Source organism: Lichenostomus cassidix, chromosome 10, assembly GCF_008360975.1.
Source record: "Lichenostomus cassidix isolate B80296 chromosome 10, HeHo_3.0, whole genome shotgun sequence".
NCBI lineage: Eukaryota > Metazoa > Chordata > Aves > Passeriformes > Meliphagidae > Lichenostomus > Lichenostomus cassidix.
The window spans coordinates 12719654-12736713 of NC_139491.1; the positions used below are offsets into that span (position 1 = coordinate 12719654).

The 17060-nt window shown below is 40.1% G+C and overlaps 2 protein-coding genes and 1 long non-coding RNA gene across 7 annotated transcripts in view; 1 reads left to right on the forward strand and 2 right to left on the reverse strand.

The window, feature by feature from the left end:
- Positions 1 to 1200: 1200 nt before the first annotated feature.
- On the reverse strand, positions 1201 to 7282 carry RSL24D1 (ribosomal L24 domain containing 1). Its single transcript, XM_085070694.1, has 6 exons — positions 7127 to 7282; positions 5075 to 5188; positions 3455 to 3527; positions 2674 to 2737; positions 2137 to 2222; positions 1201 to 1611 (listed from the first exon to the last, which is right to left on the reverse strand). Exons 1-6 carry the CDS (start codon positions 7205 to 7207, stop codon positions 1538 to 1540), a joined length of 492 nt encoding a protein of 163 aa, XP_084926820.1. The 5' UTR covers positions 7208 to 7282; the 3' UTR covers positions 1201 to 1537.
- A 117-nt stretch (positions 7283 to 7399) lies between these two features.
- Positions 7400 to 10945, forward strand: LOC146432759 (uncharacterized). Its single transcript, XR_014854317.1, has 2 exons — positions 7400 to 8425; positions 9869 to 10945. It is a non-coding gene; the product is annotated as an uncharacterized LOC146432759 (long non-coding RNA).
- Positions 10491 to 17060, reverse strand: part of RAB27A (RAB27A, member RAS oncogene family) — a 32153-nt gene continuing 25583 nt past the window's right edge. For all 5 annotated transcript variants that reach the window (XM_085070692.1, XM_085070690.1, XM_085070689.1 and 2 more), the window contains 4 exons: positions 16569 to 16654; positions 15844 to 15947; positions 15036 to 15159; positions 10491 to 12837 (listed from right to left, as the gene is read on the reverse strand). In XM_085070692.1, the coding sequence (XP_084926818.1) occupies positions 12639 to 12837; positions 15036 to 15159; positions 15844 to 15947; positions 16569 to 16654 (513 nt within the window). In that variant the 3' untranslated portion in view covers positions 10491 to 12638. The remainder of the gene's footprint in view (positions 12838 to 15035; positions 15160 to 15843; positions 15948 to 16568; positions 16655 to 17060) is intronic.

Genomic DNA, 17060 nt, shown 5'->3' on the forward strand with positions numbered 1-17060 from the left:
ATCAAATACTATAACAGAACAGGCCATCCATCCACAAAAACTCACATTTCTTGAGCTGAAATGTCAATTAGTGTGTTTATGTGGGGCTATACAAATTAACATGCTGTGAACATCTCCCTCAACAAGCCCAAGCATCTTGGTGTACATTGGCACATATGCACTGTATTTATACTGTACCATCTTAGTGACTTCACCCCACTGACATATGCTTCCTGGCCAACTCCCCATATGCTTTTCAGATGGTGTTTATATTACAGTTTACAGGCGAAATACTAATATTGGACATGTAAAATGCTTATCAGCCATCACCTTAACAGCACATTTTAAATGATTGCAAAATTTTAATTTCATTAAATTAAGGAATTATATTTTTATAACTAGAATGCTCACTGAAATACATCATTTTCTAAATATCTGAATATAATCCATAAATTGAGATAAAATCTGAGTACAATGTCTGTTTATGTCACACACTCCCCATCGCCCCTTACGTAAGTTCAAATATGACTCTTCTCTGAACAACACAATACACGTGTGGGTGGCAGATGTTTTCCAGTGCTTGCTATAGTACAAATCCAAGTTTGGAATAGAACTCAAAATTATTATTTTTGATGATTACTAGCGTGACAAGAAAGCAAATACAATAAATTCCTTTGAAAGCTTTCTTTGATCACACTGGTGCAGATAAACTGCTGACAGTTTAAAACAATATTTATCTCAGTGATGACACGCTGAATAAATACCACCACAACATGCAAATACTGGCAATTTAGCAGCATCTTTTCCATCAAAATCACTCTGGGTGTCAGGTAATCACAGCCTCAAGTGTGATTTATTGAGCATTTCAGTCTGCCTGATTACACATTAGATTTGAATTTTGGTAGGTGAGGATGATGGCAGGTCTAACTCCAAACCGGGTGATATCACCATTATTATTTTCCAAACCTAGGTCCTGCATCAATGTTAGTTTTGCCAGGAGCCAACTGCAATGGAATTCTGGGGTAGCTGACTGTAAAAAGGCATAAAACCAACACTGTATTCTTCAAACTGAAAAATTTTTCTAAGGACAAGAATGACAGTAAGTCTGGACCACACTGGACTGATGAAAAATAATACATCCTGCCCCACCCTGTAATCATTAAGACAGAATTTTATCTGCTTTTACCACTATGAAAAAACAACAGACAAAGTAAGAAAATCTCACGGCCAGCATCTTTTATTATTTAATTATTTGAATTACCATGGAAAAGTTACCCAGAAAAAGTGCAACTTTCCAAGGAGCACATGGTATCTCAAACAATAATGCCTCATTCTCCATCCTGCTGACAAGGTTTTCTCACATTGCAGAATTTTGAGCACTGCCCAAACCAGTACCCATCTTATTATTTTTCATTAAGAAATTAATTCAAATTGTAAATGACCACTAGTCATTAAAATGCATTTTTCTTCAACTGTAAGCACATTTCTGAATAATGTCAGGTGAGGCAGTAAAGAACTGTTAACTGCAGAAATGATAAAAATAGAAAATAAAAGCACTTTAAGAATCTTCTTCCATAGGCACTTCCTCTTGTAGCTTCTGTACCATTTTGTCCTCCAGCTGTTTTGGTGTGCCTTCAAAAAGAAAAAAAAATCAAATTCAATGTGTTTCTCTAAACCCAAATAACTTTTTCTTTGAACAGTTTGTGTGTCTATTCTCGGTGAAACAGCCTAAATATATTGCTTGAAGAATTGTTTATGAGCAAACCCATCAAGCTCAAAGGTATTTACTGCTACCCTTCATCACCTCCCAATACTACTGAAAAACTGTTTTAGCAGAAAAGCTGATGCTGTTTACATGTAAAATCCAAAATGCAGTCAAACATGTATTGGTTAACAAACATGCAGTTCATGGAGCACCTGGTATTGAGTTCAATTTAAAACACTTAAAATAAGGAAGAAAAAGGATGAATGCAGGACTAGATAAATGAAAAAGTATGTTTGATTCAGAACAAAGACACTGCTTAGATTTAGTGGCAGAACTATTCTCCATATTCAACAGACAAATTAATTTTAAGACAAATGTACAGAATTATTGATCTGTAGAATGAGTCATTCATCTTAAAACTGTGTAGGCAAACCAGTAAAGCAAGTTCTTACCTGCATGGGGAGCACGAAGAAGGTGGATATTCTGTTTGACTTCTTTGATGTCTTCTGCCTTCTGCAACTCTTTGCTCTTCTTTAATCTGGGAAAGGGGAAAATTAGATTTAATTACCTTCAAAGAGAGGCATGTTTTCATTTTAATTCATGGTATCTCTCACTAAAGGTATATATAGGCAGTAAATAACTATGATTATGAGGAAATAAAAGCAAGAAGTATTTGAACACCAATTCAATAAAATACTGGATACAAAACCACCCAAAAAATGCAGTACTGTACCAACTCCAATCAGAATTTTTTTTGAATTTAAGACAAACTACTACTACATTACAACTATGATCCTTGAGTGTCCAAAAGCTACATTTCCTTGGACAGTCAGTAACACAGAGTAGAGCCCACCCAAACTATTTTCCCCATCACTTGAATGACTGTGTATACACAAAGCAAATAACCCTTTAAAACCTCATCATCCCATTTCTGGCAAGGCTGTCTAATGTAGATATCCAAGGGCTCCCACCACACACATAACTCTCACCTGTTCATAATAAATCTGGCTTGGCGTTTTTGCTTTATTTCCTCCACTCTCTTCATTGCATCCACTGAAATAAAGAAGATGTTGTTTTAAATGTGCTTAAATCCCCACAGCAGAAAATCCATGCTATTTTTACAAAGCAACTCTAGCAGTACTCTGTAATACCTAAATACCACAGGCAACTCTTGCACTATATAGAGGAAGCTATTCCTTCTTTAAAGAGCAGTATAAGGGAATATTCTGTGTAGCAACTATGATGACTTGTATTTGACAGTTTATTTATGCTTTCACTTTTGTGCCTACACATAATTTCAACAGTTAACCATCACTACAAAATACTCTACTGGAAAACAGATGCAAGTAACACCTTCCCCTTTGTGGCATTCACTCACAATATAAGCAGCTCTCCCATTTTATAGCTATTGATTCCATGAAACAAAATTAAGTGGAATGATCACAAACATAAGAACAGCTGCATCAGTGTAAAAGGCTTACACTGGGAGCCTCTTAAAATGCTGGAAAACCACTAAGGGGTTTTGAAGACAATGATTCAAAATAAAGGCCTTCTGGTCCTCATTTTCTAACCAGTTTCTGAAAAAAACATCAAGTGAAACTCCACACCTGTTTACATCTCCAACCTCCTCCACACGCTAAGAATTTGGTCATGATTCCAGTAATTTGAAACACAATCACTACAAGCTGTCAAGACTCCAAGAAGTTTTTTGAAAACACAGTCATGGTAAGTAAAAAATTCATCTATTGCTTTCTTTCTATAATGACTCACCAGTCTTGTTCCACAATTCTCTCTGGTATTTCACTGGTTCATTCCTACGTTTTTCAAATTCAAATGAATTATCCTGTATTAAGAAAAAGTAAACATAAACTCTATGCAGAGCATATTTAGATCAATACATTGTTACTATAGCACTCACTCATAGAACTTTGTATTTTATGGGATTTTTCCCCTCTTTCAGAAGCTCAGTTCCCAGATTTGAACAATCATTAGAGATAACTACTACAAGGAAATCAAGTGGAGTGTTTGACCTCAAAGTGTCAGGAGCCACAGTGATTTGTCTGAAGGGAGCTATTTACCACAACATCTTCCTCAGCTATTTTCTATTTAGCAAGATGAAAAGGAACAGAGAAAACCCAGGTGGAATAGGAAATACAGTAGATTAGACAGGTGGAAGGTGAAATTGAAAACCTGTAGAGTTGACAGCATTTATTGAAGGACAAGTAAGTTCTACTCAACAGCCTGTAATTTTGAAATGGTTAAAAACAAAAAAAACCAACCACTATCATTTTAAGAATATTGAAACAATGTAACCTGAAATGATTAAATATTTCAATTGATGACACTGTGGCATTTGGGGCAGCCACCATCTCCCAATCATGTCCCCTCATCCCCATGACTGAAGATGAAAAAACACTTTCCTGATCCTTTTTGTTTGCTAGGTATGCTTAGCTTTATATCAGTTTTATCTGAGGACTTCTCTGTGCCCAAAGGTTCTTTGTTGAGGTTGAGGTAAAGCTAAGTTACACAGCACTAAGTTCATATATTGGTTTTATTCTTAAAATACATTTTGTATCTCAAAATTGAAACATACATCACCTATTTAGACACGTATAAAGGAATTTTCAAGTCAGTTATTTTCAAAAATGTAATTCAATATAGCCAGAAACAACTTGCAAGCAAAAAACACAATTACTGAAGACGCTAATTAATCATGGCTTTTCAGAGTCACATTAAAAAATAAAACCACATTCTTTCCCTTGAAAGATCCACAGAAGGCAGTAAATCACTGTGTCAAAATGTTTACTAAATTTTTAATATTCTGTAAAAAACTAGGTAATTAAGTCACAGTAATTCTTAAATTATTTAAGGACTGTCCCACCAAATGTGAATGTTTAATGCTTTTACCACTGAAGCAACTTTGTTTTGAAATGGCATTTAAGGTCTCATGCTGTTTTTCAAATGTTCTTATCTATGCAAAGACTTTTCCCACACATTGTAAGCTCTGAAGAGACTTCACAGGTAACTCTTTTAGGGGTCTAGACAGAGAGACTTCCTTCTGGTAACGCCAATTATTTGACTGTGCAGAAGCACAACTACCAATTGTAGATGTACAGAGAATAAAAGATTCATTGGTGGGAAAAAATGCCTTGGACTTGGGAGCCACCACGTGTTACCAACACAGACACCTGACACTCTGGATCCAGGTTTTAATCAAGCTGAATGAATAGCTCCCTCTGAAAATAGTCTCACATTTTCTTCCACAATCCCTCGTTTTTCAAGCTCATCTCATTAAATGACAATGCTTTAGGCCACCTAACACAGCCTGTCTGCCATGGGAAGAGCCATTTTAGTGTGCTAATGTGAAGAAGAACCAGTTCAGCTTCTTACCACTGTCAGTTCTTTGCCAGCTGCTTTACGGAATGCTTTAGTCCATCTCATCTTTCTGGGATTTCGCTTCTTTTTAAAGTTTCTGTGGCATTTTGATTTGCAGAATCTAAATATCTTAAAGAAGAAGAGGGTAATAAAAAAATTAGTCAAATCATGCTATTCGTGCCCCACTCTAAGTGTGATATCAAATACTGAGGTTACTCTAACAATACTGCTCCTTAGAAATTACATTCATCTTTCAAATGCTGGTATTTTTATAGAAAATATAGCTATTAACAAAAATAATTTCAAGCACTAATACTGTTGTTTCATTATAAAGTAATTTTCACAGCTGCCTGGGATAAGCACAAGTAGTTACAACTAAGCTGATTATAAATAAAAATATACCTGACTTGTGAGAATTGTCATCTGAAAGAATAACCATAAAACCAAACCTGTAGTATGAATAAACAATTTTCTATAGCTGCCAGCACTTTTTAGATACAGTACCATCCTGAGAACAACAAAAAATCCTCACACCTCTCATATTGAATGCAACACACACAGGCAAAAACATCTATTTTCAGGGATGCAGCCTTAAGCCCCAAAGATTACCTTGCAGGAGTCCTAAGCACATTAGTTAAGTCCTGGACTGAATTTACTGGAAGCTATTAAAGCATATGCCAAAATGCTTTTAACTGGCCTTTTCCTTTTTTCCCTGTTTTTCTACACATTTTACAGAAATCTATGTGCTCCACTTAAGAACAGTCAGAATTTCATGTCATTTGTGAGGTTTTCAAAACCCTGTTTTTCTACAACCATATTCTCCTTCCCATCTGATAGTCAATTCTAAAGAAAATTAAGAGAAAATACGAAACTTTGAATGAAGGCAATCATCTTCAAACTATGGGTTTTTTTTTTACACTGTTCTACCAGGTCTTTTCAGCTCAACGCGGGCCCACCTGCCATTGTATTTTGCCTTTTCACAGCAAAGGTGCTCTGCGCTCTGCTGTCTCAAAGCACACACCTTGTGGCCGTTCGGAGCACAGAGCCGTGTCACTGCACAGCCCCCGAGCCCCCGGAGCTGTGACTCATGCGAGGAAGGAAGCGATTTGCGCAAGGTTCACTTCACTCCGGGGTCTGCAACGCCCCGCAGGAACGACACGGAGCGCGGCAGAGGCTGGGAAACTGCACCCAGCATGCTGTGTACAGAGCTGTCAGCACGGCGCAGTGCCCCCAGTGCCATGCCCGTGTTGCTGTGACAGCCTCGGCCGGGTGAGTCACATCCCATAGCGGGTCACAGCTCCCCGCAGAGCCCCGAGCGACAGCGAGCATCAGCGCGGGGTGTGCAGCCGCACTGCTCTGAGCCCTGCGCCCACCTGCTGCCGCCGGAAGCCAACAGCGCGAAATTAAAGAATGAGGAGTCTGTGTTGCTCTGCCGAGTGTATCATTTCTTACTAAAAACTGAAAACAAATAATTCAGCCCCCACTCTTGCTGACGGCCACAGCAGCTGCCAAATTACCGCATCTCTCCAGGTCCTTGTTTGTCAATATCACTACCATAGGAACTTCACAGATTCACAAATTAGTCTGAATTGGAACGGACCTACGAGGATTACTGAGTCCAGCCCTTTAACAAACGGCCCGCACAGGGCTCGAACCCACAACCTCGGTGCTCCTAGCACCGTGCTCTGACCAGCTGCGCTCATCTCAGGCTCCCGCGCGGAGCGTGCGGAGCCCGGCGGAGCCCGTGCTGACCGCCGGCAGCGGTGCGAGCCTAGGACAGCCCGGCACAGCCCGGCACAGCCCGGCACAGCCCGGCAGCGGTGCGAGCCCGGCACAGCCCGGCAGCGGTGCGAGCCCGGCACAGCCCGGCAGCGGTGCGAGCCTAGGACAGCCCGGCACAGCCCGGCACAGGCCGGCACAGGCCGAGCCCCGGCCGGGACACGGTGCGGCTGTGAGCGCCGCGTGAGGCGCGGCCGAGGGCAGCCAACCCCCGGCACGGGCCGGGGCTGCGCGGGGAGCGGCCGCGGGCCCCGCGGGGACAGCGCAGGCGGTGCGGGCGGGCGGTACCTTGCAGTCGTTGCGCACGAACATGACGCCGTGGCCCGGGTAGATGGGCCCCGAGCAGAAGTAGCACTTCTCGATGCGCATGGCGGCGGCGCGGGCGGAAGCGCGGGCGGAAGCGCGGCCCAGCTGAGCGGACGCGGCGGCGCGGGGCGGGCCGGGCTGCCCGAGCGCCACCGCGCCCCCTGCCGGCCCCGCCGCGCACCGCCCCGCAGCGCCGGCCCCCCGAGGCCTTGTCTGGTGTTGGTCAGAGAAACAGTGATCGGAGGGGAGAAACAGTGCAGCTGAACGGAATGCATCGGCACCGGCATCAGGAGACACAGGAGCCCAGCGGAATGAAAGGGACTTGGACATCCGTTGTTAAGTCAAACCCAAGCAGCACTTTCTGTGCCCTTTTCGCATCTGTAAAATCCAAGTCTTGTAAGCAAAAGTTGAAGTCCTGTCTAAAATCAATGGTTCTGCACACCTTACAGGTACCGATTATTTCTGTTCCTTATCCTACAGTTACCTGTTTATTGTGAAAGGACCCAAATCCTAGGCCTTGTACCTTACAAATTGTTTGGAATTGGAGAAGTCTTCTCCCTGTTCTTCAATTTTGGGATGCTGGCCCAGCCCTGAAATATTCCCCACCACATAAGTTTACCACCACAATTCCTGCTTCTCCATTTAAAAGAAGTTAACTCCCTGAGTACCTGGTGAAAAATGTGTGTGTTGAATTTCATCTGCCTCTACTGCAGTTCTTGCTTTCTAGTTTCTGGAACAAAAGAAAGGCTGTCAGCTTGGTGCTGTATTAAGAAACACCAGAGGAAGAAAGAAAAATGGCTTTAGCACAATGGAATCACTTACCTTATCAGCACAGAGGCTGTCTCCAATCTTTCTGAAAAGCAGACCTCGGCCACATCTGCTGCAGGAGCACAGGACTGTACAGCAGCTCATGACTCTCACACTGCAGCCAGAGAGGCTCTGTGGCTGAGACAGAGGATGGCAACCCACCTGATAAGAGGAAATACTAAAGACACACAATGCAATTTTATGAGCGAAGCTATGAAGATAACAAGTTTACAGCTAGAGGCAAAAGCAAATAGTAAACAAGTTTGCTTCAGTCCAGGGCTGTTCTCCTTTTTCAGTTTGATTACTTTGAGTTTCCTGCCTATGCAATCTTTTTTTCCCCATGGGCTGTATTTATTTCACTGAAGACAGCTTTTTCCTGGCAGAGCACTGTGTTGTGAAGTCTTTGGTGGCTTCTACAATTTAAACACTTTGAATTACAGACTGTCACCAATACCTCCAGCAGACAGATAGGATGTGAGTGCACAGTGATAATACAAGCATTTATCATTAGGTTTTCAGCCCCCATCTCCTTGTTTCACATCAAAGCACTAATCTCCTCTACAAGCTACTCTGTTGTAGATTTAAAGTGCTTGTTCCTGACTAAAAGGCAATATAGATGGAAGGTTGCTGGTGACAGAATCCAGATTAATTATAAAAAACCAATATGTACTTCTACTCCACTAACAGTTATTCACAGACAGAATTAGGCATCCAGCTGAAAAACAGCCTTGCTGGAAGAAGAGATTTTTGCAGCAAACCAAGTGGCTCATTTGTTTTTGACAAAGATTACTACAGCTAGAACTGTTTCACCAAACATCTCAACTCAATACCTTTAACTCATAGCAGAGCTCTGATCTGCAAGAATTTACATATTTGTACAAGTTTCCTAACAGAAGAACTGTCATACAGTCATGAGAAAATGAACAACTGTCAGGCAAATGAACTTGTAGGATCAGGTCCAGAGACAAATGATCATGTTGGGTGGAAAATGCTTCTAGAGGTCATCTAGAGCAAAGCCCTGCTCACAACAGAATTAATAGCAGGCTCAGGACTACATGCAATTTAATGTCTTCAAGGATGGAGATTCCATAACCTTCCTGAGCTCCTGTTCCAATTTCTGACCACTTGTATGGTGACAATCTTTTCCTACTATTTAATGTTATTTTTCTAGAGATTTCTTTCTTGTCTCTTTCCTCACCCTGTGCTCTCTGAGATGGGTCTGGCTCCACCTCCCATTAGATAGTTGAAGATAGCAGAAAGGTCTCCCTCAGCTTAAAGCTGAGCAGACTGTCTTTCTCTTCCTACCCCTTGTGCTCTAGCCCTCTGGTCTTGGTAGCATCTGCTGGACTCATTCCAATCTGTCAATGTCTGTCTTCTACTGAGGTGTCCAAAACTGGGCACAGAACTCCAGACAGTCATAATTACTGAAGATAAGGAAAGATTGACTTTCCCAAGCTGCTGCCTTCATTTGACCAGTGCAGCCCTGGACACACCTGGCATTCTCTGCCATGGCAGCACACTTGTGGCTTCTGGTCAGCCTGCCTTGGAACTGGATGCCCATCCCCTTTTCTGAAAAATGTTTTTTCAGCTAGCACTACTGCATAGGGTTATTCCAGCCCAGATGGAATACGCAGTCACACTTGCCCTTTTTAACTTAGTTCAGCTCATTCTCTTGCCTGTCAAGGAACCTCTGAATAGCAGCAGTGTCCTCCAGCACATTATAACCTACCTGCTAATAGGCACTGCTCTTGATGGAAGCAGTTATTCTGAAAAATCAGGCTCCTTACCTTTGCAGAAGCAATAGTTTACAAAATGTATTGTTTGATTCCCTTTGCTCTGAACACACGGCACGCTCAGATGAGCAACATTCTGAACGTCTTGTGCACACAGAACTGATGTCTCCATTGCCTTCTACAGGTCTGGGCTCCTCCTGGCATCACCCAGGACTCACCAGGCCCCGTCTGACTGGTTTGGTCAGTGCAAGAGGGGACACCAAGAAGTATCTCAGCCACAGCACAGACCTTGGACACATTTAACTAAGAGAGCTCACAAGACGCAGAGACAGTGGAGAAGGACACAGAGTGACATTGAACTGGGACAACAGGAAATATTACAATTCAGTTCAACAGTGCTGGCAAAGTTCATATCAGGAATGTTTAACTATTTTATATTATAAGAAGAAATCCTGGGGCAATCCATGTTAATGGAAGTCTTTTCTGAAACTTTGTTCAGTTACAGATCAATGTGCCCATGTGACACTGAATGGAAACAACTTTTCTTGAAATAACCATTTCTCATCACATAAGAATTCTTGGTTTTTTGTATTCTAAAACCAGTACTAGTCTAGTAAGAACAGTGTAATTTACTGTCAAGAAACATTTACCGTGATTTCTCATGAGAGTTTAAAAGGGAACAAAAGTTTTGTCACAGAATAATTCAAACAGATAAATCTTGCGGCACATTTCAAAGGCTGACATCAAAGCAATTTTATGTAGATCTTCTTTGTAAATAGTTACAAATAATAGGCATGACACAAATATGACAGTTTCAGTATTTAATATTTAATATCCAATTTAAACATAAGTATTCAAAAGGAAATATTTTTACACTATTTCAGTAGTCACTTAGCTCAATAGCTGGTTGCAATAATCCTTAAAGTTTTCAGGAACTGGATGGAGCTATAAGCACAAAAACTCCCATTTAAAGTTAATGCATGACAAAGTTCCACTGCAACCCTCTGAAGAGCAAAGGGTTACATTAAAAGAAATTCAGACACTGAAGTACATTGAAATGTATTGTGTCTTACAGTAGAGTTTCTTACTCTACTGCTCAGAGATGTGATGGTAACTTCAAAAGGCACTCTGAATTAAACTACAGTAACTCCGATCTACAAGCATTTCAGAAGAGGAGTAGGAAAAACCAAAACCCTATACTCATATATAAATTGCTTTTATCTCTGTCCTAGCCCTAGAGCAGTCAAATTATATTGCACTTTTAAAATATTCTGTGTAGGCTGTGATAAAAATCTAATATTTACATGTTGTGTTTGTTAAAGAACAATGCATTACAGTGTAAAATATTTTAATAACCAAGTTTTAATACTTGTTATTGTATTAATATAACCAGAAGCTACATCAATTTTTTTTTCTTAGATCCTATTCTAGAAACATTTTTGGTCCTTCCTTCAAAAAATTTATTATGCTGCAATTCGTGTTCATAACTGGTATCAATACTTGCCTGAAATTGCAGTAGTTAGAATATTTAAATAAATAAATACATAATTTCTAAAGAAGCAATAGCTTTGGAGTTCTGTAAACAAGCTGCTGTGGAAGGTCTGTAACAAGACTCAATTTGGCATGTTATGACTTTAATTGGCAATACCTTACAATTATACAACCTCTGCCAGGGTAGAAAAGAGTTTGGTAGGCACATCTTATAAATCAGTCTGGACAAAAGCCCAAAAAATACTGATTGTTTCCTAGGTCATATGAATAAATAAGAATGGTTAGAGTAACATGATCCACTGAAACCAAAAATTACGTTTATGTGATCCATAGGGGGAAAAAAAGAAAAGGAACTCTATTCTTTTTAAAATACAACCTAAAGAAAATGAACAAGCCATAAATGACTATATGATAACCAAGATGTACAGGACACAAAGGCTGGCAGAATAAAATGAGCATTATAAATTCATAGAAACACTGATCTACAGGACTAGCATCTTAGTTGCATCTCACCAGAAGACAATAATCATTCATTTCTCAATCCAAATTTGAAGAAACATTCTCAATCTGTGTTTGGTAAAACAAATTCAGTGCAAAGCTCTGATGAAATTTTGCTGACATCTATGTTGCCCTACATTCCTGTTAAAACATGAGTAGTAATATAAAAGAAACATAACAGATGTACAGTTGTTCCATTTACATAGAAATTGATGTATATGCATGTTCTAGAAATTCATATGATGTCAGGAGGTCTCACAGGCTGCATTGGATATATGTTATATAGTACAGTTGTAGTTTACATGTTCAATTACATGACATGCCCCAAGTGCTCCATGTGCACACTCCTGTGCTTCTCTGGAGCTTTTTATTCTGTATTGAATAGCTTCCCCTTGGTTTTCATGACTGAAAATGGATGGTTTAGGAGAGCAAGGAAAAGCTACTCACAGGCTTTTGTGGAAAACACAGGATGTGCTCTTTAAGATTGTTATTAATTGGTGAAATGATTAAATGTTTCTGTTTAAAGTCAAGAACCAAATTGGTAATCTTGCTGTTAATGACACCAAGAGCTGTCCTGATATCTACTCTAAATGCCAAGTCTGTGTAGTTAATGGAGCCTTCCAAGGGCAACTGAAAACCCTTCAGTTCAGAAGTCTACCCTTTCTGGCTGCCCACAGAGAGATGTTTCTGAATTTGGTAATGAAAATTCCTTTCCTCTCCTTTCCTCCCAAACAGAGAATTAGAGGAACATCCAGTGCTACACGACATTAAACCTCTGTCCCACCACTAATAAAATGCATACCTTGCAAGTGAAGATTAATGTTGTTTGAGAGGAAGCAAACAAAAATTAGTATCAAGAATTCATACAGCTCATTAAATAACTACACAAAGTGATTTGTCCCAAAGTTAAACAGGTAAGCTGCAACTGTACTATATCATACACATTAAAGTTAATTGTAACTGGGCTAACAGCCACATCTGCCTTTTTCTTGCTCCTCATTCAGTTGTTCTGTAGAGCTGTGCCCATTGGAGCGCACCACCCCTTCAGGGATCCAGGATTTATCCACACACCGTTCCATGCGCTTCATAATGAGGTCAAGCAGAGTTTCAATGGCTTTGCTTACATTATTCCCATTTGCTGCACTGGTTTCAAAATATGGTATTCTGCAGAAGACAAAAAATATAAATTTACATCACACATTTGTCACTCGTGGGAGAAAAAAAAAGTACAGGATTAGTGCCACATACTTAAAAATCACACTAAGACTGTCACTGCTACTCCATAGCAGAGAGACACTAAGTGCTCAGTGGTCTGAAATGCAAAAGAAATTATTGAAACAACTGACTGAAGGTGGGGCAGAAGGGCAAGTTTTAATAGAGTCCACAATTTACAGAGGCACTTGTCAGTATGAGTTCCCAAAGTTATGCTCCTAAGGTCTGTTTTTTTGAACTCCATTCCCCGCAAGAGATACAATGACTCCAGAGCTGATGTGCATAGAAATCAGTAAGGAGAACACTTGTGCACACAAGGACATACAAAGTAATTGCAAGAGAAGGAATGCTGCTATGGTCGTTCCTCTGCAGGCAAGGCAGTAAAGACTCACAGTGAAGTACTCATTACTACAGAAGGTGCCTTTCTTCTATTGATACCACAACTCTAAACTTTCTTACATAAAAAAAAGAAATCTCAGTGCTCAGACCACCTATGTCTTTGTCAAGAAAAGTTTGACACCTTGATTTCTAAAATGCTTTGCTTGTTTTTATTATTGTTGTGGATCAGGATGCTGCACTGTGGGTCTGTAACTGTGGCTGTCTGCACTTTGTGCTCTCCACAGCGTGGTGCTGCAGCAGCTACATTTGTGTTACTGCCCAGGAAACTGATACCATCACTTCAGAATTTTAACTATTTCTTAATTAACTTGCAAGACTTAATGAGTGGCCGAAAGTATCTTACTGTCTTTATGCAGGTGCCTTGCAATCTGTTTCAAGAACATCACATATCGCTACAAGGCCTTTCCACAGAAGGGGATGTTCACTATCTCACACTTCAGTTACCAGAAGACTGTTCACTGCAGTAGGATTTATCTTGCCTCCCCTCAGGAGGAAGTGACTGCTAGCAGCAATCCTGTCTCACCTCTACAGGGCAGAGAACTCTGTAACTGCCTACAGATGGGATGTGATCCACAACCTTGACTTTTAGCTCACTATTCCTGAACTAAGCTGCATTTTCAGCCACAAAGATAAATATTTCATAAATTATTTCCAGAAGTCACATGCACAGAGATTTAAGATATGGCCACATGCCATCTGTTGCTATTTAAAACTTTTTGCTCCTTCACAAGCAGCTGATTAAAGTACCATATGCATTTGCTGTTATCTGTGTGACATGGACTTCAAACAAGCATTTTCACAGAGAGGAAAAGGTAAGAATGTATTATTGCACTAAACCCATTTATGTCTAATAGAAATTAAAAAGATTTCTAAAAGATTGCTTCTGATTTGCCTCCAATGATTCTTCGAGGTCAAGGCAAGCTAATTTGTGCCTGTGTGGTAGCAAACGTTGTGACACAGCAGAAGACCTGCAGAACAAGGCAGTTTACATGTTCACACTATGCCTGTCTTGTGTGCTTTTCTTTGGAGCAGTTCTACTCTATCCCTCCAGGCTGGAGACAGATTACTGGTTGGAGCACATCATTTAACTTTTTAAGTTTTCAGTTGAGAAGGAATCCAGTTCATGTGCTAGAAAACTGCTTCACTAAGTGAATTAGAATACTACAAATGCATCAGATAATTTCCTTCAGAAGTGCGTTTCTGATTCTCAATGAAATGCAAATGTAATCTGAAGATGAGCCCCATGAAAGAGTTAAAGGAGTATAGAAGTACAAATTAATATCTGATAGGAACAAAGATTTCACATACTTCCTTCAGAGACACATGACCTGAGCATGCCAGGAAGGGGAAGGGCAAGGCTACCGTGTCTTCCTACCAGTCTGACTCAACCCTGGGAGCCTGTGAGAGTGCAGATGCCTCAGCACAGGCAAGAGCAAAGAACTGACCCCATTATTCACTTGCCTCTCTAGCTAAATTCTATCTCTTTTCCAGAATGTTTGTGAAAATTTACTGTTTACTGTCAAGAAAAGCAGATTAACCAATCTCCAGTGCAAGATTATTGCAATACTAAGTATTTATTTTTAAGTAATGCAGAAAATATTCATCTCAGACAGAAAATAAGATATCATACCAGCCAGTTAAGCATTCTAAAATGCTTATTCTCACAATAACCTTTCAGTTTATAGAAAAAAGCATTACTGAAAATCTCATTCTGCTCTAAACACAGCGGTAATTGGAAGAAAGTCACTTACCCATATTTTTCTGCAAGTTCCTTAGCCTCTTCTTCCTTCACCATCCTTTGGTCTTCCAGGTCACTCTTGTTTCCACATAACACAATGTCTGGGTTTTCACAATACGCATGCATTTGCAGCTGACCTGGCAGCGCCAACATGAAGAGGGGTCACAACTCATTGCCACACTCACAGCTCCCTAAGAACACTGCCACAAACCAAGCATGTTCCCACTTAGCTCACAGGACTTCTGCAGTTGCACTGAGGAGCCAGAGAGCAGATGGGCTTCCACTGTCACATACCCAGTGAAAAACCCAGGGGAACAGAAGCCTGACAAAGTCAGCACAGAAACTTGTGGATTTGCAGATCAAGGAGTTACACTCACAGAGCATCTACAGTGAAAGGATCTACTTCCCTCTCCAGATGGATGATGCAGTCTGGGAACTCCTTTGCCTAGATATACCAGCCTAGTAACATTTGCTTTCCATGAAGTTTTGCTGACAAAGCTTCAGGTGAGTCAAAGTACTTTTGCATAGGCTTTCCACATACTTAATTACTGAACAGCACCAGAGCCAGGGATATGACATTGGCTCAGCTTTCTTTTATATAGGTTAAGATTCAAGTTCAGTAGGCAAAGCTGAATTTCAGGTGAGCCCTAGAAGCCATCACCAGCAGCTATTACATTTATGAATGCAACATTTATAATCTTTTACTGAGAAAGCTGTAAAAAACCAGTATTTTCAGTTCTATTTCTCAGTGAGACTCCATATTTACAAACATAACTCCCACTCCCCTCATGCAAAGAAAGGAAGGAAAAAGAATCCCATACTTATCCAGTTCCTGACATTCAGAAAGCTTTGCTCATTTGTCAGATCAAAGAGTAGAAGAAATCCCATGGCATCTCTGAAGAAAGCTGTTGTCAAGCTACGAAACCTAGACCAGCAAAGTGAAATTAGCTTGCTTATCTGACAAGTTACTTTGAAAACAAAATTGCATACAGTCATAGAAGAACTGAGGTAACTTAAGACTGAATTAACCAGAAGGAAATATTCATAGTTATTTTGCTGAGGCAGGGACTGTTTAAGAAAAATTGCTAACATTACTGTGGCCTAATGAAGGCCTAAGGAGTCAAGAAGACTTGAGTGTGACTGATTTAAACAGTCTTCTGCTATAAAGCATGCCTTGAGCAAGATTCAGAAATTAAAATAATGAAATTCTAACTTTGAACAAAAATTTATCCCCTATACACATCAGTTCTTGAATTAAAAACTAACAACCACAAGGATGCTAGTCTTTTGACAGGCCAATAGAAAAGAATCCATTGAGATGATTTTACCTGTCTTTCCCAAGACCTCAACATATTTACAGAAACTTAAGGAGAACTTTAAAAGCTTTAAAAGTATATGCATTAACTATGAAAAAAAAATACTAAAAAGCAAGAATTACAGTTTTTGTGTTACACACTTGTAAATTACAGCTATAGTTTAATGGGTATTCATATGAAACTTTCCATTGCTGGTAAAAATAAACTCATGTTGCCATCTTGAGTCATACCTTTCCTGCCCTGCAGTGTCCCAGAGCTGAAGATGTATCCTCTGTCCTCTGCCACCAACACCATCTGGCCCATTGGGTCTATACACCTATAAAAGATAAATTTGCAAGACTGTCACCTGTCCAGCTGCTACAGAACACAAAATAACTGACATTTAAAGTCATTAAATGCAGCAACTGCTGATGCACAGATCCCAACTACAATCCTCTGCTTTGTAAGACAAAAGTAATATGAGTGGCATTTTAATATGGCATCCAATTAAATATTTAAAAATAAGGGTAAAAGTGAAACTGCAAAACCAGTACCAAATAGACTATGGACTCCAGACAAATATTTACAGTCATGAGACAAGATTAATTTTAATATTTTGATTTTCTGGGGGTTTTGTTATTACCTTATATCATGTACAAAATAAAATACAAGAATGCAACAATGCAATCTGGCAATGCATTTGTTGTACTAGCAGAACTTCATTAGCAAACAGAATATACTCA

Excerpts from the sequence above, each read along its gene's own strand:
- RSL24D1 (XM_085070694.1), bottom strand. The coding sequence starts at position 7,207 with ATGCGCATCGAGAAGTGCTACTTCTGCTCGGGGCCCATCTACCCGGGC. Across the intron at positions 5,189-7,126 it reads TCGTGCGCAACGACTGCAAG|ATATTTAGATTCTGCAAATC; the intron begins GTACCGCCCGCC and ends TTCTTCTTTAAG. Across the intron at positions 1,612-2,136 it reads TCTTCGTGCTCCCCATGCAG|GCACACCAAAACAGCTGGAG; the intron begins GTAAGAACTTGC and ends TTCTTTTTGAAG.